We start from the raw sequence: 26,676 nt of genomic DNA, 5'->3' as shown, positions 1-26,676 counted from the left end.
CCACTACTATCCTTGACTGGACCGATACCTACCCTAGTCATCCTTTTATTTCTGACATACCTATAGAAAGCCTTTGGGTTTTCCCTAATCCTACCAGCTAAAGACTTTTCATGTCCCCTTCTCGCTTCTCTTAGCTCTCTCTTTAGATCCTTCCTGGCTACCTTATAACTCTCAATCGCCCCAACTGAACCTTCACGCCTCATCTTTACATATGCCGCCTTCTTCCCTTTCACAAGGGATTCCAATTCCTTACTAAACCACGGCTGCCTCACAAGGCCCTTTACACCATGCCTGACCGGTACATAATTATCGAGGACACGTAGTAGCTGCTCGTAGTAGCTGAACGAGCCAGAACAGGTGGTAGAAGTTGCGATGGGGGATTTCTTTGGGAACAAAGTATGCCTTCTTAACAGCACTATCAACCTGAGTGGCAACTTTCAGGGATCTACGTACACCGACTCCAAGATCCCTCTGCACATTCACATTACCAAGAATCTTTCCATTTACCCTGTATTCTGCCTTCCATTTATTCTTCCCAAAGTGCATCACCTCACATTTAGCCGCATTGAACTCCATTTGCCCACCTCTCAGCTCAATTCTGCAGTTTATCCAAGTCCCCCTGCAACCTGTAACATTCTTCCAAACTGTCCACTATTCCACTGACTTTATTGACGTCAGCAAATTTACTAATCTATCCACTTTTGCCTGCGTCTAAGTCACTTATAAAAATGACAAACAGCAGTGCTCCCAAAACAGATCCTTGTGGCACACCACTAGTAACCGGACTTCAGGCTGAATATTTTCCAACAACACTCACTTCCTGCCTTCTTTCAGAAAGCCAGTTTCTAATCCAAACTGCTAAATCATCCTCAGTCCATGCCTCTGCATTTTCTCCAACAGCCTACCATGTGGAACCTTATCAAAGGCTTTACCGAAGTCCACGTATACCATGTCAACTACCCTACCCTCATCTACATGCTTGGTCACCTTCTCAAAAAAACTCAATGAAGTTTGTGAGACACAACATGCCCATAATGAAACTATGTTGACTATCTGAAATCAAATTGTTGCTTGCTAGATGGCTATAAATCTTATCTCTTACAATCCTTTCCAAAACCTTTCCTACAACAGAAGTAAGGCTCACTGGTTGATAATTACCTGAGTCATCTCTACTGCCCTTCTTGAACAAGGGAACAACATTTGCAATCCTCCAGTCCTCTGGTACTAAACCAGTAAATAATGATGACTCAAATATCAAAGCCAAAGGCTCTGCTATCTCCTCCCTAGCTTCCCATTGAATCCTCGGATAAATCCCATCCGGCCCAGTGGACTTCTCTACTTTCATCCTTCTAGAATTAATAACACCTGTTCATAACTAACCCCGATCCTTTCTAGTCTAATATCTTTACCTACGACATTCTCATTTTCCTGAGTGAGAAATGTTCATTTGGTAGCTGTCTGATCTCCACAGAGTCCACACTCAACTTCCCACTTCTGTCTTTGACTGGCCCTATTCCTACCCTAGTCATCCTTTTATTCCTCATACATCTATAGAAAGATTTAGGGTTCTCCTTTATTCTATTTGCTAAAGACTGCTCGTGAACTCTCTTTGCTCTTAGCTCTCTCTTTAAATCCTTCCTAGCTGATCTGTAACTCTCCATCGCCTCGTCTGAACTATCTTGCATCATCAACACATAAGCATCCTTCTCTGCTTAACAAGAGATGCAATTTCTGTAGTGAACCATGGTTCCCGTACCTTATCACTTCCTCCCTGCCTGACAGGGACATACCTATCAAGGACACACAATATCTGTTCCTTAAACCAGCTCCACTTTTCCATTGTCTGCATCCCCTGCATTTTGCTACCCCATTCTATGCATTCTAATTCTTGCCTAAACACATTATAATTGCCCTTGCCCCATTGATAACTCTTGACCTGTGGCATGTACCTTTCCCTTTCCATCGCTAAACTAAATGTAACTGAGGGGTTTAGGGTGTAGGTTTGCTCGCTGAGCTGTAGGTCTGATATCCAGTCTTTTCATTACCTGGCTAGGTAACATCATCAGTGGCAACCTCCAAGTGAAGCGAAGCTGTTGTCTCCTGCTTTCTATTTATATCTTTCTTCTGGATGGGGTTCCTGGGGTTTGTGGTGATGTCATTTCCTGTTCGCTTTCTGAGGGGTTGATAGATGGCATCTAGATCTATGTGTTTGTTTATGGCGTTGTGGTTGGAGTGCCAGGCTTCTAGGAATTCTCTGGCATGTCTTTGCTTAGCCTGTCCCAGGATAGATGTGTTGTCCCAGTCGAAATGGTGGGTTTTTTTTCATCCGTGTGTAGGGCTACGAAGGAGAGAAAGTCGTGTCTTTTTGTGGCTAGCTGGTGTTCGTGTATCCTGGTGGCTAACTTTCTTCCTGTTTGTCCTACGTAGTGTTTGTGGCCGTCCTTGCATGGAATTTTGTAGATGACGTTGGTTTTGTCCATGGGTTGTACTGGGTCTTTTAAGTTTGTTTGTTTTTGTTTGAGAATGTTGGTGGGTTTGTGTGCTACTAGAATTCCGAGGGGTCTTAGTAGTCTGGCTGTCATTTCTGAAACTTCTTTGATGTATAGTAAGGTGGTTAGGGTTTCTGGCTGTGCTTGGTCTGCTTGTTGTGATTCTTGAGGAATCTGCGTACTATTATTTGAGTGTCCTTTCTTCTTGAATATGTTGTATAGGTGGTTTTCCTCTGTTTTCTGAAGTTTGTGCTGCAGTGTGTGGTGGCTCGTTGGAATAGAGTTCTGATACAGATTTGTTTGTGTGTGTTGGGATGGTTGCTGGTGTAGTTAAGTATTTGGTCAGTGTTTGTTGGTTTTCTGTATATGCAGGTTTGTAGTTCTCCGTTGTCCTTTCTTTCGACTGTGACGTCCAGGAATGCGAGTTTGTTGTTGGTTTCTTCCTCCTTGGTGAACCTTATGTCTGTGAGGGTGTCGTTGATGATGTTAAATGTCTCTTTTATCTTGTTTCGTTTTGTGATGACAAAAGACCCAATACAACCCATGGACAAAACCAACTCATTTACAAAATCCCATACAAGGACTGCCACAAACACTACGTAGGACAAACAGGAAGAAAGTTAGCACCAGGATACATGAACACCAGCTAGCCACAAAAAGACATGACCCTCTCTCCCTTGTAGCCCTACACACTGATGAAAAAAGTCTCCATTTCGACTGGGACAACACATCTATCCTGGGACATGCCAGAGAATTCCTAGAGACCTAGCACTTCAACCACAATGCCATAAACAAACGCATAGATCTAGATGCCATCTATCAACCCCTCAGAAAACAAACAGGAAATGTTATCACCACAAACCCCAGGAACCTCATCCAGGAGAAAGATATAAATAGAAAGCAGGAGACAACAGCTTCGCTTCACTTGGAGGTCACCACTGATGAGGTTACCTCGACAGGTAATGAAACATCTGGATATCAAACCTACAGCTCAGTGAGCAAACCTACACCCTAAACCTCTACCTGAGCTACAAACTTTCACAAACCTTGCATAAATGTAACTGAATTATGGTTACTCTCTCCAAAGAGCTCACCTACCACTGAATCAAACACTGGCCTAGTTCATTACCAAGCACCAGATCCAATGTGGTCTCCCCTCTTGTCAGGAAACCTTGCTGTACTCATTAGACAAAAAACTGATCCATCCGATGTACTAGATCCCATCTGCCAATGACATCTCATGTGCCCTCCTGGCTCTTCTTAGCTCTCTTTCGGTCTTTGCTGGCTAACTTGTAATTCTTAAATGCCCTAACTGAGCCTTCACATCTCATCCTAATCTAAGTCGCTTTCTTCCTTTTGACAAGAGACTCAATGTCCTTAGTAAATCACGGCTCCCATGCTCGACAACTTTCTCCCTGCCTGTGAGTTACACACTTATCAAGGACACGTAGTAGCTGTAGTGACTGCCTGATCTTGAATCTGACTTATATTTGGATGTTTGGCTAATGTGATTAAACAGGTTTTTCAACAAACTCTGATAGAAGCAGAAGGATGGAGACTATAACCTTCAACCCACCTTTGTACAAGCAGAGACATCAGCTGGTCTTTGAACTTGTAGAGAAATATAAGGCAAGGAAAGTAAGTAGAGGACCACATAATGTGGGAATTGCTTATTATCGTTGTAGAATGCAAAAGTCATATTGACTAAACTTGTTATAAATTCTGGTTAGGTGAATGCAGCATGCTTTATTTAAACACAAAGGTCTCAATTTTTAAAGAAAAAAAAAATCATTCATGGGTTGGGGCATCACTGGCTGGATCGGTGTTTATTACCCTTGTCTAATTGCCTAAGAGTGCAGTTAGTTAAAGGTTGTTGTAGGTTTGGAATCACATGTAGGTCAAACAGGTATGGACAGATTTCCTTCCCTAAAGGGTATTAGTGAACTAAATGGGCTTTTACAATAATCAACAGTTGCTAATATTCCAGATTTTTAAAATTGAAATCAAATTTTACCATCTACCATGGCAGGTTTCAAACTCATATCCCCAGAACATTGGCCTGCACCTCTAGATTGCTTATCTAGTGTTTTACATTATGCCACCCTCTCCATTGTGGCCTCATGGAAGCCAAATTGAGTAATACTGAGTAGGTTATTGTAGGTTACTTTCGAGCACTGTTGATGATTCCTTCCATCACTTTACCAATGATCAGGAGTATGTTTATGGGGTAGTAATTGGCCTGGTTGGATTTGTCCTGCTTTCCGTGTACAGGACATAGCTGGAACAAAGAACAAAAGAGAAGTACAGCACAGGAACAGGCTGTTTGGTCCTCCAAGCTGTGCCGATCATCATGCTCTAACCAACTTTATAAAAAAGGTCTGCCCTTATTCAGTCCATATCCCTTAATCTCTCCCTGTTCATGTAACCATCCTGGTGCCTTTAAACTTTGCCAATGTACCTGCTTCCACCACCTCTTATAGCAGTGCATTCCAGGCTCCTACCACACAGTGTGTGAAAAACTTCCCTTGCATTTCTCCCTTAAACTTTCTCTCTCTCAACCTGCACCTTGTAATTGAAACTTTAACCCTGGGAAAAAGTCTCTGACTATGCCTCTCATAATTTTGGACACCTCTGTCAGGTCTCCTCTCAGCCTCCATTTTTCTAGTGAAAACAATCCTAGTCTTTTTAACCTTTCCTCATAACTAGTGCCCTCAAAACCAGACAACATCCTGTTGAACCTTCTCTGCACATTTTCCAAAGCTGTCACATACTGCTGGTAGTGTGGTGACCAAAACTGCACATAGTACTTCCAATGCGGCTAAACAAGTGTTTTATGTAGCTGCAACATGGTTTTTCAACTGTTGTACCCTGTGCTCCAGCCGATGAAGGCAAGTAAGCCATATGCCTTCTTAATCACTTTGACCACCTGTGTTGCCAGTTTTATGGAACTATGGGCCTGCATACCCTGATTTCTCTGTTAATATTCCAAGGGGTTCTGCCATTTACAGTATAATGCACATCTAAATTTGATCCTCCAAAATGCAGCACTTCGCATCTGGCTGGATTAAATTCCATCTGCCATTTTTCTGCCCAAGTTGCCAATCTATCTGTATCCTGCTGAATCTTTTTGCAATTATCGACAGTATTTGTAATCTTTGTGTGATCTGCAAATTTACTAATTATATCACTGGCATTTTCCTCTAGATCATTCAATACACTACAAACAATAGAGGACCTAAGACTGACTCCTGTGGAACACCACTTGTTACCAGTCTCCATTCTGAAAAAAAAAGCACCCTTCCACCAGTACCGTCGATATTCTATGACCAAGCCAGTTTTGTATCCATCTAGCCAGCCCTCCCTGAATCCTATGTGATTTTAGTTTTTGTGCTAATCTGCCATGTGGGATTTTATCAAATACTTTACTAAAGTTCATGTAAACTGTATCCACAGACTTCTCTCATCAATTATCTTAGTCGCCTCTTCAAAAAATTTAATCAGGTTGGTGAGACATGACCTTCCCCATACAAAACTATGTTACCTGTCACTACCTGGTCAATGTTTTTCCAAATGTGCATATATTTTGTCCCTCAGTATCTTCTCCAAGAGTTTTCCCACCACAAACGTCAGGCTTACTGGTCTATAATTTCCTGGGTTATCCATGCTTCCTTTCTTAAGCAAGGAAATGACATTGGCTATTCTCCAGTTCTATGCAACCTTACCTGTGGTCAAAGAGAATGTGAAGATATCTGCTAATGCCCCAGCTATTTATTCAGTAACCTGGGATAGATCCCATCTGGCCCAAGGGACGTGTCTACCTTGATGCAATTTAGGATAGCCAACAACACCATCTTCAATGTATTGACATTCTCTAGAGTATTCGCGCACACCCCCCCTGACTTCAACATCAGTCATGTCCTTCTCCTTGGTGAATACTGATTTAAAGTCCTCATTAAGGATCTCTCCCACTTCCTGTGGCTCCATGCACAATTTCCCTTCTTTGTCCTTGAGGGTGCCTGTTCTTTCCTTTGCTACCCTCTTTATTCTAATATAAAAAGCCTTGGGATTCTCCTTGACCCTGTTTGTTAAATATTATGGCCACTTTTAGCCTTCCTAATTCCACGTTTAAGTTCCGTCCTAACTTTTCTCTGCTCTTCAAGGACTTCATCCGTTTGCAGCTGCCTCGACCTAGCACATTTAGTAAATTGCTCTGTATCCAAGCCTCTGGCTCTAATGGAGCCCCAGACATTAAAGGAAAGTTGAAGTTACCCACAAGGTATGTCCAAACCTGTTTGACCTACTGCGTTTTCCATATCTTTCCAGAATCTGACTACATATCTGCTTCCCTGTCCCATGGGCTTTTGGGAGGTCTATAGAAAACTCCCAATGTTGTGATTCCACCTTTCTATTTCTGAGCTCCACCCATATTGTCTCACTGTAAGATCCCTCTGATATGTCCTCCCACAACATATGATCCCTAATCAGCAATGCAACTCCTCCACCCCTATTGTTTCCCTTTCTGTCCCATCTAAAACAGTGATATCCTGGAATGTGAAGTTGCTGATCCTTTCTCTCTTTTAACCATGTCTCCAAAGTAGCAATAACATCATAATTTTGAAAATTTATTCATGGGGTGAGGGGATGGTTGTCTAGGCCAGCATTTATTGCGCATTCCTAATTGTTGAGAGTGAACCACATTGCTGTGGGTCTGGAGTCACATAGGCCAAACCAGGTAAGGACGGCTGTTTCCTCCCTTCGAGGGGAGGGTGAGCAGCCAGATGTCGTGGTGCACATTGGCAACAATGTCATAGCCAGGAAAAGGGATAAGGCTCTAAAAAGTGATTTCAGGGTGTTAGGTTGGAAGCTAAAAAGCAGGACGAGCAGATTAGTAATCTCAGGATTACTACTGGTGTCATGTGCTAGTGAGCCAAGAAACTGGGAGCGAGTGCAGCTAAACACTTGCCTGCAAGGCTGGTGCAGGAGGGAGGACTTCAGGTACATAGATCATTGGAGTACCTTCTGGGAAGGTGGGACCTGCACATGAAGGACAGGTTGCACTTAAACTGGAGAGACAGCAATGTCCTGGGCAGGAGATTTGCTAGAGCATTTCAGGAGAGTTTAAACTAGTTTGGCAGGGGGATGGGTACAAGAGCCCCAAGTTAGAGGAGACCAGTAGTTGTTAAATGGGCAGAAATAAACTGGAGAGAGTTTGTCAAGAAGGATACACAGTTTATAGGACAAACAGATGGATTAAAGTCTGTCTGTTTCATTGCAAGAATACGGACTTCGCCAGTTTCCTCATTTCCCCTCCCCCCCAACTTACCCTAGTTACAACTTCCAGCTCAGCACAATTCTCATGACCTGTCCCATCTGTCAATCTTCCTTCCCACCTATCTGCTCCACTCTCCTCTTGTCCTATCACCTTCACCCCAACCTCCATCCATCTATTGCACTCTCAGCTACCTTCCTTCAGCTCCACCTCCCTCCTATTTATCTCTCCACCCTGGAGGCTCCCAGTCTCATTCCTGATGGAGGGCTTTTGTCCGAAAAGTCAAGTTTCCTTCTCCTCGGATACTGCCTGACCAACTGTGCTTTTCCAGCACCCCTATTCTTGACTCAATGCAAGGAGTGTCAGGAATAAAAGTGATGAACTTGGAGCGTGGATCAGTACATGTAACTATGATGTTGTGGCCATAACAGAGACATGGATTTCACAGGGGCAGGAATGGCTGCAGCTGTCTTTTAAAAAGTGGAGGGGAGTAGCATTGTTAATGAGAGAGTGCATCACAGCTGCAGAAAAGAAGGTTGTTGAGGGTTTATCTACTGAGTCATTATGAGTGGGTGTCAGTAACAGGAAAGATGCAGTCACTTTATTGGATGTTTTCTACAGATCCCTCAATAGAGAGATGGAAGAACAGATTGGACGGTAGATGTTAGAAAGCTGCAGATGTAACAATTGTTGTAATGAATTACTTTAACTTCCCCAATATTGATTAGAATCATCTTAGTGCAAATGGTCTGGATGGAGTTGATTTTGTCAGGTATGTCCAGGAGGGATTCCTGTCTCAATATGTAGATAAGCTGACCATGGGGGAAGCCATATTGGATCTGGTGCTAGACAACGAACCAGGCCAGGTGTCAGATCTCTCTGAGGGAGAGCATTTCAGTGACAGTGACCACAACTGCCTCACCTTTACCATAGCCATGAAAGGGTTAGGAACAGACAGTTTGGGGGAGGGGAAATTGTACTGCTATTAGACAGGAGCTGTGGAGTATAAATTGGGAATAGTTGTTCTGCGGGAAGTGCACAACAGAAATGTGGAGGCTGTTTAAGGAGCACTTGTTGCGAGTGTTGGATACCTTTGTCCCACTGAGACAGGCAAGGAATGGTAAGGTGAAGGAGCTTTGGACGACAAGAGCAGAGGAGCTTCTCGTCAAAAGGAAGAAGGAAGCTTACTTAAGTTTGAGAAAGCAAGAATCTGGCACAGCTTTACAGTAATACAGGATAATTAGGAAAGAACTCAAAAATGAACTGAGGAGAGCTAGGAGGGGGCGCAACAAAACCTTGGGAAGAATTAGGGAAAACCAAAATTCGTTCTACACATCATGTTTAATGAGAGAATGATCAGAAAGAGGGTAGGGATGATCAAGGACAGTGTAGGGAACTTGTGCCTGTAGTCTGAAGAGTACGGGAGGCCCTAAATGAGTTTTTTGTTTAAGTGTTCACGAGAGAGATGGACCTTGTTGATAGTGAGAGACCAGGTTAATACACTTGAACAGATTGATATTAAGGGCCAGACCAGATATATCCAAAGTTATTACGGGAAGTGAGAAATGAGATTGCTGCACCTCTGGTGATGATCTTTGCATCCTTACTGTCCACAGGAGTAGTACTAGCTGATTGGAGGGAGGCGAATGTTGTTCCTCTGTTCAAGAAAGGGAATTGGAAAATCCCTGGGAATTACAGACCAGTCAGTCTTACATCTGTGGTAAGCCAGGTACTGGAAAGGATTCTGAGAGAGAGGATTTATAAGTATTTGGAAAAAATAGTTAGCATGGCTTTGGGAGGGGCAGGTCATGCCTCACAAGCCTTATTGAGTTCTTTGAGGATGCGACGAGACAAGTTGACAAAGGTTGAACGGTGCATGTGGTAAATGTGGATTTTTGTAAGGCATTTAAGACCATAAGACATAGGAGTGGAAGTAAGGCCATTTGGCCCATTGAGTCCACTCCGCCATTCAATCATGGCTGATGGGCATTTCAACTCCACTTACCAGTGTTCTCCCCGTAGCCCTTAATTCCTCGAGACAACAAGAATCTATCAATCTCGGCCTTGAAGACATTTAGCGTCCCGGCCTCCACTGCACTCCGTGGCAATGAATTCCACAGGCCCACCACTCTCTGGCTGAAGAAAGGTCTCCGCATTTCTGTTCTGAATTGACCCCCTCTAATTCTAAGGCTGTGTCTACGGGTCCTAGTCTCCTCGCCTAACGGAAACAATTTCCTAGTGTCCACCCTTTCCAAGCCATTTGATAAGGTACCCCATAATAGCCTCATTCAGAAAGTTAAGAGGTATGGGATACAGAGAAATTTGGCTGTCTGGATACAGAATTTGCTGGCCAAAAGAAGACAGTAAGTGGTAGTGGATGGAAAGTATTCCGCCTGGAGGTTGGTGATCAGTAGTGTCCCGCAGGGATCTATTCTTGGACCTCTGCTCTTTGGAGTTTTTATAAATGATTTGGATCAAGAATGAAAGGGTGGTTAGTAGGTTTGCCATTGACACCAAGGTCGGTGGTGTTGTAGATAGTGTTGAGGGCTGTTGCAGGCAACAACACATTGACAGGGTGCAGAGCAAAAGTGGCAGATGGAGTTCAACCTGGATAAATGTGAAGTGATTCATTTTGGAAGGTCAAATTTGAATGCTGAATACAAGGATAAAGACAGGATTCTTGGCAGTGTGGAGGAGCAGCGGGATCTTGGGGTCCATATACATAGATCCCTCAAAGTTGCCACCGAAGTTGATAGGATTATTAAGAAGGTAATAATGTTTTGGCTTTCATTAACAGGGGAATTGAGTTTAAAATCTGCGAGGTTTTGCTGCAGCTCTATAGATACTGGTTAGACTTACACTTGGAATACTGTGCCCAGTTCTGGTTGCCTCATAGGAAGGATGTAGATGCTCGTGCGGCCACACTTGGAATATTGTGTACAGTTCTGGTCGCCCCATTACAAAAAAGATGTGGAAACATTGGAAAAGGTGCAGAGGAGATTTACCAGGATGTTGCCTGGTCTGGAGGGAAGGTCTTATGAGGAAAGGCTGAGAGACTTGGGTCTTTTCTCATTGGAAAGAAGAAGGCTAAGGGGGGATTTGATAGAGACATACAAGACGATCAGAGGATTAGATAGGGTAGACAGTGAAAGACTTTTTCCTAGGATGATGACGTCAGCTTGCACGAGAGGGCATAACCACAAATTGAGGGGCGACAGATTTAAGACTGATGTCAGAGGCAAGTTTTTTTATGCAGAGAGTGGTAAGGGCGTGCAATACCCTATCTGCTAAGGTAGTCAACTCAGCCACATTACGGAGATTTAAACAATCCTTGGATAAGCTCATGCATGATTTTGGGATAGTGTAGGGGGATGAGCTAAGAATAGTCCACAGGTCGGCGCAACATCAAGGGCCGAAGGACCTGTTCTGCGCTGTATTATTCTATGTTTAGAGGGGTTGCAGAAGACGTTTACCAGGATGCTGCCTGAATTGGAGAACTTCTCTTATGAAGAGAGGTTGAGTGAGTTAGGGCTTTTCACACTGGAAAGAAGAAGGAAGAGAGGTGACTTGATGGATGTGTACAGTTGTTGATAGGCGTATGTGGAGTAGGTAGGTAAAAACAAGGACTGCAGATACTGGAAGCCGGAATCTAGATTAGAGTGGTGCTGGAAAAGCACAGCAGGTCAGGCAGCATCCGAGGAGCAGGAAAATCGACGTTTCGGGCAAAAACCCTTAATCAGGAATAGAGCTGTGTGGAGTAGGTAGCCAGACACTTTTCCCCAAGGCCGAAATGGCTGTCGTGAGCGGTCATAATTTTAAGTGATTGGAGGAAAGTATAAGGGAGATGTCAGAGACTTTAGGAACATTTGAGCGACTGCTGGACAAGCACATGGATGGGTGTAGATTGAGGTGTGTGCAGGTTAGGTTGATCTTAGATTAAGGTAAATGCTTGGCACAACATTGTGGGTAGAAGGACCTGTACTGTGCTGTACTGTCCTATGTTCTAAAGGACATTAGTGAATCAGATGGATTTTTCCTGACAATTAACAATGGAATCATGGTCATCATTAGACTCTTAATTCCAGATATTCCAGGACGGTCTTCACTTGAACCAGAGGGGTACCAACATCCTGGGTGGGAAATTTGCTGGTGCTCTTCGGGTGGGTTTAAACTAGCTTAGTAGGGGGGTGGAAACCTGAGGTGCAGTTGCAGTGCACAGGAGGGTGAGAGTAGGAAGTACAGGGACAGGATTTCAGGGTCACAGGAATGTGCTGGCAGACAGCAAGCAGGTTTGAAGTGTGTCAGAAGTATTTTAGGTAGGTGAGTTTGCAGCATGGATAGGTACCTGGGACTTTGATGTTGTGGCCATTTCGGAGTCATGGATAGAGCAGGATGAGGAATGGATGTTGCAGGTTCCAGGGTTTGGAGGGTGGGAAAAATTTTTGGCTGTAACAGCTGCTCCTTTTTTGAGGTATTTTAGGTGCTGGAGGTGATTTCCTCGAATTGCAGGAGCAGCAATTACTGTTTCGTATGCTGTTGCATTGTCTTGGAAATTTGGAAAAAAAAAGTCAAAACAACAGCAGTTTTGAAAAGAACAGAGAAAGGAAGCATATAGTGAGGCCATTGCAGGAAAGAGAGAGAGAACCTGCACAGTTACTGCCTTTGATGTTTGAATTCGTGTATCACTGGACATGGGAGTGCATCTGGGAAAATGATCAAACAGTGAAATTCACAACTAATCTTGGAGGAACTGTTGGGCAAAGTTCACAGCACAGAATCAGATAAGTTAATCGTTGTTTTAAGTGTGGCTTACAGAGAATCTGCAGCGGTGAGTAGAGTAGGTTCTTCCTTGATTACATGTTTTTGGAGATATGTCTCTTGATGAAACTTAAAATATAAGCCATAACTATTAATTTAAACTGGGACAGTGTTTGTAGAAGAATAAGACGTTGTTATTTTCTGGGTCTGTAGTTTGTGAAGGAGCAAAAAATGGCTTTTATTAGAGTGATATGTACTTCTTGTCAGATGTGGGAGTTTAAGGGTTATTGCAGATTATATCTGCCATAAATGCTGCTGGCTGCAAATCTTATCAGATCGAATGGATCGGTTGGAGAGACTGTTAGAAGCAGTAAGGAATTTCCAACAGCAAAGGTATGTGATGGATGACAGTTATAGAAAGGGGCGAAAGTCTCAGATACAGTCGCATAGATGGGTAACTCCAGGAAAGGTAAGAGACGTAGGCAGCTAGTTACACCCATTTCAAACAGGTATGCTGTTTTGGAAAATGTAGGAGTTGATGGATTTTCGAACGTAGCACGAACAGCCAAGTTTCTGGTATTGAGACTGGCTCAAATGCAATGCGGGGTACATCGGGTTCCAGGAGATCAATTGTGTTAGGGGATTTTCTAGTTCGAGGTACAGACAGACGTTCCTGTGGCCAGCAGCGAAAAAGCAAAAAGGTGTATTGCTTTCCTGGTGCCAGGATCAAGATATCTCGGAGAGGGTGCAGAATGTTCTCACGGGGGAGAGGGGCCAGCAAGAGATTTTTGTCCACATTGGAACCAACGACATAGGAAGGGAAAAGGTTGAGATTCTGAAGGGAGATTACAGAGAGTTAGGCAGAAATTTAAAAAGAAGGTCCTCGAGAGTAATAATATCTGGATTACTCCCGGTGCTACAAGCTAATGAGGGCAGGAATAAGAGGATAGAGCAGATGAATGCATGGCTAAGGAGCTGGTGTATGGGGGGAGGATTCACATTTTTCGATCATTGAAATCTCTTTTTGGGTAGCAGTGACCTGTACAAGAAGGAGAAATTGCACCTAAATTGGAAAGTGACTAATATACTGGCAGGGAAATTTGTTAGAGCTGCTCGGGAGGATTTAAACTAGTAAGGTGGGGGGAGGGTGGGACCCAGGGAAATAGCGAGGAAAGAGATCAATTTAAGACTGGTACAGTTGAGAACAGAAGCGAGTCAAACAGTCAGGGCAGGCAAGGGCAAGGTAGGACTAATAAATTAAACTGCATTTATTTCAATGTAAGGGACCGAACAGGAAAGGCAGATGAACTCAGGGCATGGTTAGGAACATGGGACTGGGATATCATAGCAATTACCGAAACATGACTCAGGTATGGGCAGGACTGGCAGCTTAATGTTCCAAGATACAAATGCTACAGGAAGGGTAGAAAGGGAAGCAAGAGAGGAGGGGGGAGTGGCATTTTTAATAAGGGATAGCGTTACTGCTGTGCTGAGGGAGGATATTTCTGAAAATGTAGCCGGGGAAGTTATTTGGGTGGAACTGACAAATAAGAAAGGAATGATAACCTTATTGGGAGTGTATTATAGACCCCCTAATAGTCAGAGGGAAATTGAGAAACAAACTTGTAAGGAGATCTCAGCTATCTGTAAGAATAATAGGGTGGTTATGGGAGGGGATTTTAACTTTCCAAACATAGACTGGGACTGCCATGGTGTTAAGGGTTTAGGTGGAGAGGAATTTGTTAAGTGTGTACAAGACAATTTTTTGATTCAGTATGTGGATGTACCTACTACAGAAGGTGCAAAACTTGATTTACTCTTGGGAAATAAGGCAGGGCAGGTGACTGAGGTGTCAGTGGGGGAGCACTTTCAGGCCAACCACCATAATTCTATCAGATTTAAAACAATGATGGAAAATGATAGACCAGATCTAAAAGTTGAAGTTTTAAATCGGAGAAAGGCCAATTTTGACAGTATTAGGCAAGAACTTTTGAAAGCTGACTGGGGGCAGATGTACGCAGGTAAAGGGAGGGCTGGAAAATGGGAAGCTTTCAGAAATGAGACAACGAGAATCCAGAGAAAGTATAATCCTGTCAGGATGAAAAGGAAGGCTGGGAGGTATAGGGAATGCTGGATGACTAAAGAAATTGAGGGTTTGGTTAATAAAAAGAAGGAAGCATATGTCAGGTGTAGACAGGATAGATCGAGTGAATCCTTAGAAAAGTATAAGGGAAGTAGGAGTATATTTAAGAGGGAAATCAGGAGGGCAAAAATGGGTCATGAGATAGCTTTGGCAAATAGAATTAAGGAGAATCCAAAGAGTTTTTACAAATATATTAAGGACAAAAGGGTAATTAGGGGGGAATAGGACCCCTCAAAAATAAGCCCTGATGAAGGGCTTATGCCCGAAACGTCAAATTTCCTGGTCCTTGGATGCTGCCTGACCTGCTGCGCTTTAACCAGCAACACATTTTCAGCTCTGATCTCCAGCATCTGCAGACCTCACTTTTTACCCCTCAAAAATCAGCAAGGTGGTCTGTGTGTGGAGCCACATAAAATGGGGGAGATACTAAACGAGTATTTTGCATTAATATTTACTGTGGAAAAGGATGTGGAAGATATAGACTGTAGGGAAATAGATGGTAACATTCTCCAAAATGTCCATATTACAGAGGAGGAAGTGCTGGATGTCATGAAACGCATAAAAGTGGATAAATCCCAAGGGCCTGATCAGGTGTACCTAGAACTCTGTGGGAAGCTAGAGAAGTGATTGCTGGGCCTCTTGCTGAGATATTTGTATCATTGATAGTCACAGGTGAGGTGCCGGAAGACTGGAGGTTGGCTAACGTAGTACCACTATTTAAGAAGGGTGGTAAGGGAACTATAGACCAGTGAGCCTGACGTCATTGGTGGGCAAACTGTTGGAGGGAACCCTGAGGGACAGGATGTGTGTGTATTTGGAAAGGCAAGAACTGATTAGGGATAGTCAACACGCCTTTGTGCATGGGAAATCATGTCTCATACATTGATTGAGGTTTTTGAGGAAGTAACAAAGAGGATTGATGAGGGCAGAATGGTAGATGTGATCTATATGGACTTCAGTAAGGCGTTCGACAAGGTTCCCCATGGGAGACTGATTAGCAAGGTTAGATGACACAGAATACAAGGAGAACTGGCTCAAAGGTCGAAGACAGAGGGTGATGGTGGAGGGTTGTTTTCCAGACTGGAGGCCTGTGACCAGTGGAGTGCCACAAAGATCGGTGCTGGTACCTCTACTTTTTGTCATTTACATAAATGATTTGGATGCGAGCATAAGAGGTAGTTAGTAAGTTTGCAGATGACACCAAAATTGGAGGTGTAGTGGACAGCAAAGAGTGTTTTCTCAGATTACAACAGGATCTTGACCAGATGAGCCAGTGGGCTGGGAGGAGGCAGATGGAGTTTAATTCAGATAAATGCGAGGTGCTGCATTTTGGGAAAGCAAATCTTAGCAGGACTTATACACTTAATGGTAAGGTCCTCGGGAGTGTTGCTGAACAAAGAGACCTTGGAGTGCAGGTTCATAGCTCCTTGAAAGTGGAGTTGCAGGTAGATAGGGTAGTGAAGGATGAGTTTGGTATGCTTTCCTTTATCGGTCAGTGTATTGAGTCCAAGAGTTGGGATGTCATTTTGCAGCTGTACAGGACATTGGTTAGGCCACTGTTGGAATATTGTGTGCAATTCTGGTTTCCTTCCTTTCGGAAAGATGTTGTGAATAATGAAAGGGTTCAGAAAAGATTTTCTAAGATGTTGCAAGGGTTGGAGGATTTGAGCTATAGGGAGAGGCTGAACAGGCTGGGGCTTTTCTCTGGAGCGTTGGAGGCTAAGGGGTGCCTTTATAGAAGTTTACAAAATTATGAGGGGCATGGATAGGGTAAATAGGCAAAGTCTTTTCCCTGGGGTCAGGGAGTCCAGAACTAGAAGGCATAGATTTAGGGTGACAGGGGGAAGATATAAAAGAGACCTACGGGGCAACTTTTTCACAGGTACGTGTGTGGAATGCGCTGCCAGAGGAGGTGGTGGAGACTGGTACAATTGCAACATTTAAGAGGCATTTGGATGGGTATATGAATGGGAAGGGTTTGGAGGGATATGGGCCATGTGCTCGCAGATGGGATTAGATTGGGTTGGGATATCTGGTCAGCATGGATGGGTTAGACTGAAGGGTCTGTTCCCATGCTGTACATCAGTATGACTCTATGACTCTATTAAGAACAGGCAAAGCAGTAAAAGAGGGGGAGGTGTGGCCTTGTTAGCCAAGGATAGTGTTATGGTGGCTGAAAGAACTTTTGACGAGGACTTGTCTACTGAGGCAGTTTGGGTTGAGGTTAGAAAAAGGAGAGGAGAGGTCACATTACTTGGAGTTTTTTTATAGGTCTCCACAGAGTTCCACGGAGGTGGAAGAGAGGATTGGCAACATTAATCCTGGTAGTAGTGAAAGGAACATGAAGGTCATTATGGGGGACTTTCACTTCCCCCAACTTTGACTGGAAATGCTATAATTCTAGTACGTTAGATGGATCAGTTTTTGTCCAGGAGGGTTTCCTGACACAATATGTTGAGGCGCCGACAAGAGGGGAGGGCACACTGGATCAGGTGCTTGGTCATGAACCAGGCCAGGTGTTTGATTTAGTTGTAGGTTTTGGAAAGGATTATAAGAGATAAGATTTATAATCATCTAGCAAGCGACAATTTGATTTCAGATAGTCAACATGGTTTCATCAAGGGCAGGTCATGTCTCACAAACCTCACTGAGTTTTTTGAGAAGGTGACCAAGCATGTAGATGAGGGTAGGGCAGTTGACGTGGTATACGTGGACTTCAGTAAAGCCTTTGATAAAGATTTGTACATGCCAGTGTTGGACTGGGGTGTGCAAAGTTAAAAATCTCACAAACCAGGTTATAGTCCAACAGGTTTAATTGGAAGCACTAGCTTTCGGAGCGCTGCTCCAAACCACCTGATGAAGGAGCGGTGTTCCGAAAGCTAGTGCTTTCTGTTAAACCAGTTGGACTATAACCTAGCCTTTGATAAGATTCCATATGGTAGGCTGTTGGAGAACATGCAGACGCATGGAATTGAAGGTGATTTAGCAGTTTGGATTAGAAACTGGCTTTCTGAAAGAAGGCAGTGAGTGGTGGTTGATGGAAAATATTCAGTCTGGATTCCGGTTACTAGTGATGTGCCCCAAGGATCTGTTTTGGGACCACTGCCGTTTGTCATTTTTATAAATGACTTAGACACAGACATAGGTGGTAGGATTAGAAATTTTCAGATGACACTAAAGTCGGTGGTGTAGTGGACAGTTTGGAAGAATGTTACAGGTTGCAGGGGGACTTGGATAAACTGCAGAATTGGGCTGAGAGGTGGCAAATGGAGTTCAATGCAGCTAAATGTGAGGTGATGCACTTTGGGAAGAATAACAGGAAGGCAGAGAGTACTGGGTCAATAGAAAGATTCTTGGTAGTGTAGATGTGCAGAGGGATCTTGAAGTCCATGTACATAGATCCCTGAAAGTTGCCACCCAGGTTGATAGTGCTGTTAAGAAGGCATACGTTGTGTTAGGTTTCATTGGTGGAGGGATTGAGTTCCGCAGCTGCAATATTATGCTGCAACTGTACAGAACGCGAGTGCGGCCACACTTGGAATATTGTGAACAGTTCTGGTCGCCATATTTTGAGAAGGATGTGGAAGCATTGGAAAAGGTGCAAAGGAGATTTACCAGGATGTTGCCTGCTTTGCTGGGAAGGTCTTATGAGGAAAGGCTGAGAGATTTGGGACTGTTCTAATTGGAAAGAAGGTGGCTAAGAGGGAATTTGATAGAGACATACAAGATGATCAGAGGATAAGATAGGGTAGACAGAGAAAGTCTTTTTCCTAGGATGATGACGTCAGATTGTACGAGGTGGCATAACTACAAATTGAGGGGTGATAAATTTCAGACAGATATCAGAGTTAGGTTCTTTACTCAGAGAGTGGTAAAGGCATGAAATGCCCTTCCTGCCAATGCAGTCAACTCAGCCACATTTGGGACATTAAACAAGCCTTGGATAAGACATGGATGATGATGGGATAATGTCGGGGGATGAGCTGAGAATAGTTCACAGTTTGGTGCAACATTGAGGGCCGAAGGGCCTGCTTTGCGCTGTATTGTTCTATGATATGGGCCAAGGTTAGGTTACGATATCTGGTTGGCATGCAAGAGTGAGACCGAAGGGTTTGTTTCCTTCTCTATAACTCTATGGCTGCGATTTCTACAGCCAGAGTCATAGAGTCATAGTCACCATGCCATACAGCATGAAAACAGGCCCTTTACTCCAAATCGTTCATGACAACCAGCTTTCCAAAACTAAACCCGTCCCATTTGCCTGCGTTTGGCTCATAACCTACAAACCTTGCCTATTCACGTACTTGTCCAAATGTCTTTGAATGTTGTAACTGTACCTGCCTTTACTAATTTAACTAGTTTTGCAATTTGTTTTGAATCATAGAATGCCTACAGTGTAGAAACAGGCCATTTGGCCCAACAAGTCCACACCGATCCTCCAAAGAGTATCACATTCAGACCCATTACCCTACCCTCTTACTCAATATTTCCCGTGACTAATGGTACCTAACCTACCCATCCTGGAACACTATGGGCAATTTACCATAGCCAATTTACCTAACCTGCACATCTTTGGACTGCGGGAGGAAACTGGAGCACCCAGAGGACACCCACACAGATGCAGGGAGAATGTGCAGACTCCACACTGACAGTCATAGAGTCAGAGAGATGTACAGCACCGAAACATACCCTTCAGTCCAACTTGTCCATGCCAACTAGATATCCTAACTTAATCTTGTCCTATTTGCCAGCAGTTGATCCATATCCCTCTAAACCTTTCTCATTCATATGCCATCCAGATGCCTTTTAAATGCTGTAATTGTACCAGCCTCCACCACTTCTTCTGGCAGCTCATTCCATGCATGCACCACCCTCTGCGTGAAAAAGTTGCCCCTTAGATATCTTTTATACTTTTCTCCTCTCACCCTAAACCTATGCCCTCTAGTTCTGGACTCCTCCATTCAAGGGAAAAGACCTTGTCTTTTTATCCTATCCATAATATCCTCATGATTTTATAAACCTCTATAAGGTCACCCCTCAGCCTCCGCTCCAGAGAAAACAGTCCCAGCCTATTCATCCTCTCCTTATAGTTCAAATCTGCACACTCTGGCAGCATTCTTCTAAATCTTTTCTGAACCTTTCAAGTTTCACAACTGCCTTCTGACAGGAACGAGACCAGAATTTCACGCAGTATTCCAAAAGTGGCCTAACCAATGTCCTGCACAGCCTCAATATGACCTCCCAACTCCTATACTCGTGCTATGGAGGAAAGCCGCCCGAGGCTGGAATCAAACCCGGGTCCCTGGTGCTGCGAGGCAGCAGTGCTAATCACCGAGCCATTTTGCCACCCTTCATGGCTTTGATGGGTTTAAAACTCATAACTTCTTGATTGCTAATATGGTACCATAATTGCAAAACAAAACTCATTAAAGAACCAAATTCCAAAGTAGCATATTTATACATAGACCTGTTACGTACTTTAAAAGAAAGTGACCGTTTTATTTTAAAATGCTTCCCTTAAAAAAACTACTCCAACAATCCTTAACTGTATCCAACTTTGACAATGAAACTACAAAGTGCCCTCACATTTGTTCTATAATCAAGCCATTACATGTAACAGTGGGCCTCTTTGCAACATTTGTTCTGTTAAAAACCATTACATCGTGACTTGACTTTGGGCGAGGGAAATTTGGCATATTTCACTTGTCAAGCAGAAATGCAGATACTGTTGTGGTTCTGTTCGCCGAGCTGTAAGTTTTTGCTGCAAACGTTTCGTTCCCTGGCTAGGGAACATCATCAGTGCTGTTGGAGCCTTGTGTGAAGCGCTGCTTTGATGTTTCTTCCGGTATTTATATTGGTTTGTTCTTGCCGCTTCCGGGTGTCAGTTTCAGTTGCAGTGATTTGTATGTGGGGTCCAGGTCGATGTGTCTGTTGATGGATGTTCTTGCTGTTTCTGGGTGTCAGTTTCAGCTGTAGTGGTTTGTATATGGTGTCCAGGTCAATGTGTCTGTTAATGGAGTTTGTGGATGAATGCCATGCTTCTAGGAATTCTCTGGCTGTTCTCTGTCTGGCTTGTCCTATGATAGTGGTGTTTTCCCAGTCAAATTCATGTTGCTGGTTGTCTGAGTGTATGGCTACTAGAGATAGCTGGTCGTGTCGTTTTGTGGCTAGCTGATGTTCATGGATGCAGATTGTTATAGGACAAACAGGAAGACAGCTAACAATCTGCATCCATGAACATCAGCTAGCCACAAAACGACACGACCAGCTATCTCTAGTAGCCATACACTCAGACAACCAGCAACATGAATTTGACTGGGAAAACACCACTATCATAGGACAAGCCAGACAGAGAACAGCCAGAGAATTCCTAGAAGCATGGCATTCATCCACAAACTCCATTAACAGACACATTGACCTGAACACCATATACAAACCACTACAGCTGAAACTGACACCCGGAAACGGCAAGAACATCCATCAATAGACACATCGACCTGGACCCCACATACAAATCACTGCAGCTGAAACTGACACCCGGAAGCGGCAAGAACAAACCAATATAAATACCGGAAGAAACATCAAAGCAGCGCTTCACACGAGGCTCCAACAGCACTGATGATGTTCCCTAGCCAGGGAACGAAACGTTTGCAGCAAAAACTTACAGCTCGGCGAACAGAACCACAACAACGGATACCCGAGCTACAAATCTTCAATCAGATTTTAAATGCAGATACGGGTATTGGCACATGTGGTGCAATATGAGTGTCTTATTTTGACTGTTATTAAACCATATAATATAATATTTATTAATTACCTTGTATGCTTAATAATTACGTTACCAAATCATGAACTAATTATTGAAGAATAAACTGAATGCTACTGTATGATGTTAGGAATAGCCCAAGAGTATCGACTATTACTGAGAATTCATAATTGACAAGTTATTGGAAATGTTCTTTCCAGCGTTGATGGATGGGGTTGTAATTTTTGAGAGTCACCAATCTGTGAACAAAGAGGATTTTGTCCATTTGACCTCAATCCAGAGATGGCCTTTAGAACATAGAAAAGTACAGCACAGAACAGGCCCATGGCCCACGATGTTGTGCTGAGGTTTAATCCTAATGTAAAATATAATAATTTAACTTACACAACTCACTGCTATCCATGTGCATTTCTATCAGTCGCTTAACTGTCCCCAATGACTGTGCTTCCACCACCGCACCTGGCAGCACATTCCATGCATTTACAACTCTGTGTAAAGAACCTACCTCTGATGTCTCCTTTATACCTTCCTCCTAATATCTTCAAACTATGAATCCTCGTACCAGTCAATCTTGCCCTGGGGAAAAGTCTCTGGCTAATGACTCTATCTATTCCACTCATTATCTTGTATACTTAGATCAGGTCTCTCTTCCTCTTTCTATCCAGAGAGAAAAGTCTGAGCTTATTCAACCTTTCTTCATAAGGTAAGCGCTCCAGTCCAGGCAACATCCTGCTAAACCTTCTTTGCACCCTGTCCAAAGCCTCTGTATCTTTCCTATAGTAGGACAAACAGAACTGGACACAATATTCCAAGTGTGGTCTCACCAGGGACTTTTGAGTTGTAGCAAAGCTTTGCAGCTCTGAAAACTCGATCCTTCTGTTATTGAAAGCCAAAACACCATATGCTTTCTTTACAACCCTATCCAGTTGAGTGGCAATTTTGAGGGATCTATGTACTTGCATACCCAGATTCCTCTGTTCCTCCACACTGCCAAGAATCTTGTTTTTAATCCTATATTCAGCATTCAAGTTCAACCTTCCAAAACGCATCACTTTGCATTTATCCAGGTTGAAGTCCATTTGCCATTTCTCAGCCCAGCTCTGCATCCTGTCTATGTCGCACTGCAGCCTGCAAAAGCCCTCTATGGTATCAATGACACTTCCAACCATTGTGTCATCTGCAAATTTATTAACACACCCCTCAACTCCTCATCCAAATCATTTATAAAAGCTACGAAGAGCAGAGGCCCAGAACAGGTGTGATTGAGGTTCACAAGGAAGAGGTATTAGAAATCCTGCAGTCTGTGAAAATAGATAAGTCCCTTGGGCCGGATGGGATTTATTCTAGGATCCTCTGGGAAGTCAGGGAGGAGATTGCAGAGCCTTTGGCATTAATCTTTAAATCGTCATTGTCTACAGAAATAGTGCCAGGAGACTGGAGGATAGCAAATGTGGTTCCCCTGTTCAAGAAGGGGAGTAGAGACAATCCTGTTAATTATAGACCAGTAAACCTTTCTTCAGTTGTTGGTAAAGTGTTGGAAAAGGTTATAAGAGATAGGATTTATAATTATCTAGAAAAGAATAATTTGATTAGGGATAGTCGGCACGGTTTTGTGAAGGGTAGGTTGTGCCTAACAAACCTTATTGAGTTCTTTGAGAAGGTGACCAAACAGGTTGATGAGAGTAAATTTGGTGTATATGGATTTCGGCAACGCGTTCGATAAGGTTCCCCACAGTAGGCTATTGTACAAAATGCAGAGGAATAGGATTGTGGGAGATATAGCATTTTGGATCAGTAATTGGCTTGCTGAAAGAAGACAGAGGGTGGTGGTTGATGGGAAATGTTCATCCTGGAGTCCAGTTACTAGTGGTAGAACATAGAACAATACAGCACAGAACATTTGTTGTGCCGAACATTTGTCCTAGCTTCAGCACCTATCCATGTACCTATCCAATTGCCACTTAAAGATCACCAATAATTCTGACTCTGCCACTCCCACAGGCAGTGCATTCCATGCCCCCACCTCTCTCTGGGTAAAGAACCTACCCCTGACATCCCCCCCTATACCTTCCACCTTTCACCTTAAATTTATGTCCCTTTGTAACACTCTGTTGCACCCGGGGAAAAAGTCTCTGACTGTCTACTTTATCTATTCCACTGATCATCTTATAAACCTCTATCAAGCCACCCCTCATCCTTCGCCGTTCTAATGAGAAAAGGACGAGCATTCTCAACCTATCCTCGTATGACCTATTCTCAATTCCAGGCAACATCCTGGTAAATCTCCTCTGCACCCTCTCCAAAGCTTCCACATCTTTCCTAAAATGAGGTGACCAGAACTGCACACAGTACTCCAAATGTGGCCTTACCAAGGTCCTGTATAGCTGTAACATCACCTCACGACTCTTGAATTCAATCCCTCTGCTAATGAACGCTAATACACCATAGGCCTTCTTACAAGCTATATCCACCTGAGTGGCAACTTTCAAATAACTATGAACATAGACCCCAAGATCCCTCTGTTCCTCCACCTGACTAAGAACCCTACCGTTAACCCTGTATTCCGCATTTTTCTTTGTCCTTCCAAAATGGACAACCTCACACTTGACAGGGTTGAACTCCATCTGCTGCTCCTCAGCCCAGCTGTGCATCGTATCTAAGTCTCTTTGCAGCTGACAACAGCCCTCCTCACTATCCACAACTCCACCAATCTTCGTATCGTCTACAAATTTACTGACCCACCCTTCGACTCCCTCTTGCAAGTCATTAATAAACATTACAAACAGCAGCGGACCCAGAACTGATCCCTGCGGAACTCCACTTGTAACTGGGCTCCAGGCTGAATATTTACCATCTATCACCACTCTCTGACTTCGATCGGTTAGCCAGTTCTCTATCCAACTGGCCAAATTTTCCACTATCCCATGCCTCCTGACTTTCCGCATAAGCCGAACATGGGTAACCTTATCAAATGCCTTACTAAAATCCATGTACACTACATCCACTGCTCTACCCTCATCCACATGCTTGGTCACCTCCTCAAAGAATTCAATAAGACTTGTAAGGCAAGACCTACCCCTCACAAATCCCTGCTGGCTGTCCCTAATCAAGCAGTGTCTTTCCAGATAGTCATAAATCCTATCCCTCAGTACCCTTTCCATTACTTTGCCTACCACCGAAGTAAGACTAACTGGCCTGTAATTCCCAGGGTTATCCCTATTCCCTTTTTTTAACAGGGGCACAACATTCACCAATCTCCAGTCTCCTGGTACCACCCCCGTTGACAGTGAAGACGAAAAGATTATTGCCAATGACTCTGCAAATTCCTCTCTTGCTTCCCACATAATCCTAGGATATATCCCGTCAGGCCCGGGGGACTTGTCTATCCTCAAGTTTTTCAAAATGCCCACACATCTTCCTTCCTAACAAGTATCTCATCTAGCTTACCAGTCTGTTTCATACTCTCCTCTTCAACAATAAGGTCCCTCTCATTTGTAAATACTGAAGAAATACTCTCATTCAAGACCTCTCCTATCTCTTCCGACTCAATACACAGTCTCCCACTACTGTCGTTGATCGGACCTACCCTCGTTCTCATCATTCTCATGTTTCTCACATACGCATAAAAGGCCTTGGGGTTATCCTTGATCCTACCCGCCAAGGGTCATTGTTGGGTCCACTGCTGTTCGTCATCTTTATAAATGACCTGGAAGAGGGCATAGAAGAGTTGGTTAGTAAATTTGCAGACGACACTAAGATCGGTGAGTTGTGGATAGTGACGAAGGATATTGTAGGTTACAGAGAGAGATAGATAAGCTGCAGAGCTGGGCTGAGAGGTAGCAAATGGAGTTTAATGCAGATAAGTGTGAGGCGATTCACTTTGGTCGGAGTAACTGGAATGCAAAGTACTGGGTTAATGGTAAGATTATTGGTAGTGTAGGTGAGCAGAGAGATCTCGGTGTCCAGGTACACAGCTCCTTGAAAGTTGCCACCCAGGTTGACAGGGTTGTTAAGAAGGCATACAGTGTTTTAGCTTTTGTTAATAGAGGGATCGAGTTCCGGAACCATGAGGTTATGCTGCAGCTGTACAAACCTCTGGTGCGTCCGCGCTTGGAGTATTGTGTACAGTTCTGGTCACCGCATTACAAGAAGGATGTGGAAGCTTAGGAAAGGATGCAGAGGAGATTTACTTGGATATTGCTTGGTATGGAGGGGGAAAGTCTTACGAGGAAAGGCTGAGGGATTTGAGGCTGTTTTCATTAGAAAAAGGTTGAGAGGTGACGTAATAGAGACATAAAAGATAATCAGAGGGTTAGATAGGGTGGACAGGGAGAGCCTTTTTCCAAGTATGGTGATGGCAAGCATGAGGGGGCATAGCTTTAAATTGAGGGATGATAGATATAGGACAGATGTCAGAGGTAGTTTCTTTACTCAGAGAGTAGTAAGGGTATGGAATGCTTTGCCTGCAACGGTAGTAGATTCACCAACTTTAAGTACATTTAAGTGGTCATTGGACCAGCATATGGACGTACATAGAATAGTGTAGGTTAGATGGGCTTCAGATTGGAATGACAGCTTGGCGCAACATCGAGGGCCGAAGGGCCTGTACTGCATTGTAATGTTCTATGTTCTATGTAACAGAGTCCTGCAGGACCCCACTCAACACTGACCTCCAGGCAGAATACTTTCCATCTATAACCACTCTCTGTCTGCCTGCCAATTCTGGATCCAAGGTTTGTGCGAAGGTTTGTAGCTCGGGTGCTCGTTGATGTGGTTCTGTTGTAGTTCTTTGGCCAGTTTGTATGATGGTGTCCCTGGTAGTGATACTATGGGTCTGAGTGGGATGTCTGGTTTGTGTACTTTAGGTAGTACACAAAGTACTACCTAAAGTACACAAACCAGACATCCCACTCAGACCCATAGTCATAGTATCACTACCAGGGACACCATCATACAAACTGGCCAAAGAACTACAACAGAAACTGAAACACCTGGTCAGCGGATCCAAACACTCCATACAATCAACACAGGAATTCTTGGACGCCATCAGGAATACATACATAGACAAAGAAGAAACCATGATCTCATTCGACGTAACGGCACTGTTCACCTCGATTGACAAAACCCTAGCCAGAGAAACAATAGCCAACCTACTGGACATACAGAACAGAAAACAGGAGGCGGAACCTATCAACAAAGACGGCATACTTAAACTACTGGACTTGTGCCTCACTATACACTTTACATTCAA

General features: G+C 43.7%; 1 protein-coding gene across 1 annotated transcript in view; it reads left to right on the top strand.

Moving 5' to 3' along the window:
• henmt1 (HEN methyltransferase 1) overlaps positions 1-26,676 on the top strand; it is a 94,691-nt gene that overhangs the window by 22,382 nt on the left and 45,633 nt on the right. The window contains exon 3 of the mRNA XM_060830034.1: positions 4,009-4,127. Coding sequence (XP_060686017.1) covers positions 4,009-4,127 — 119 coding nt within the window. The remainder of the gene's footprint in view (positions 1-4,008; positions 4,128-26,676) is intronic.

Source organism: Hemiscyllium ocellatum, chromosome 9 (genome assembly GCF_020745735.1).
Source record: "Hemiscyllium ocellatum isolate sHemOce1 chromosome 9, sHemOce1.pat.X.cur, whole genome shotgun sequence".
Taxonomy (NCBI): Eukaryota; Metazoa; Chordata; class Chondrichthyes; order Orectolobiformes; family Hemiscylliidae; genus Hemiscyllium; species Hemiscyllium ocellatum.
This window is presented reverse-complemented; position numbering and strand designations above follow the sequence as displayed.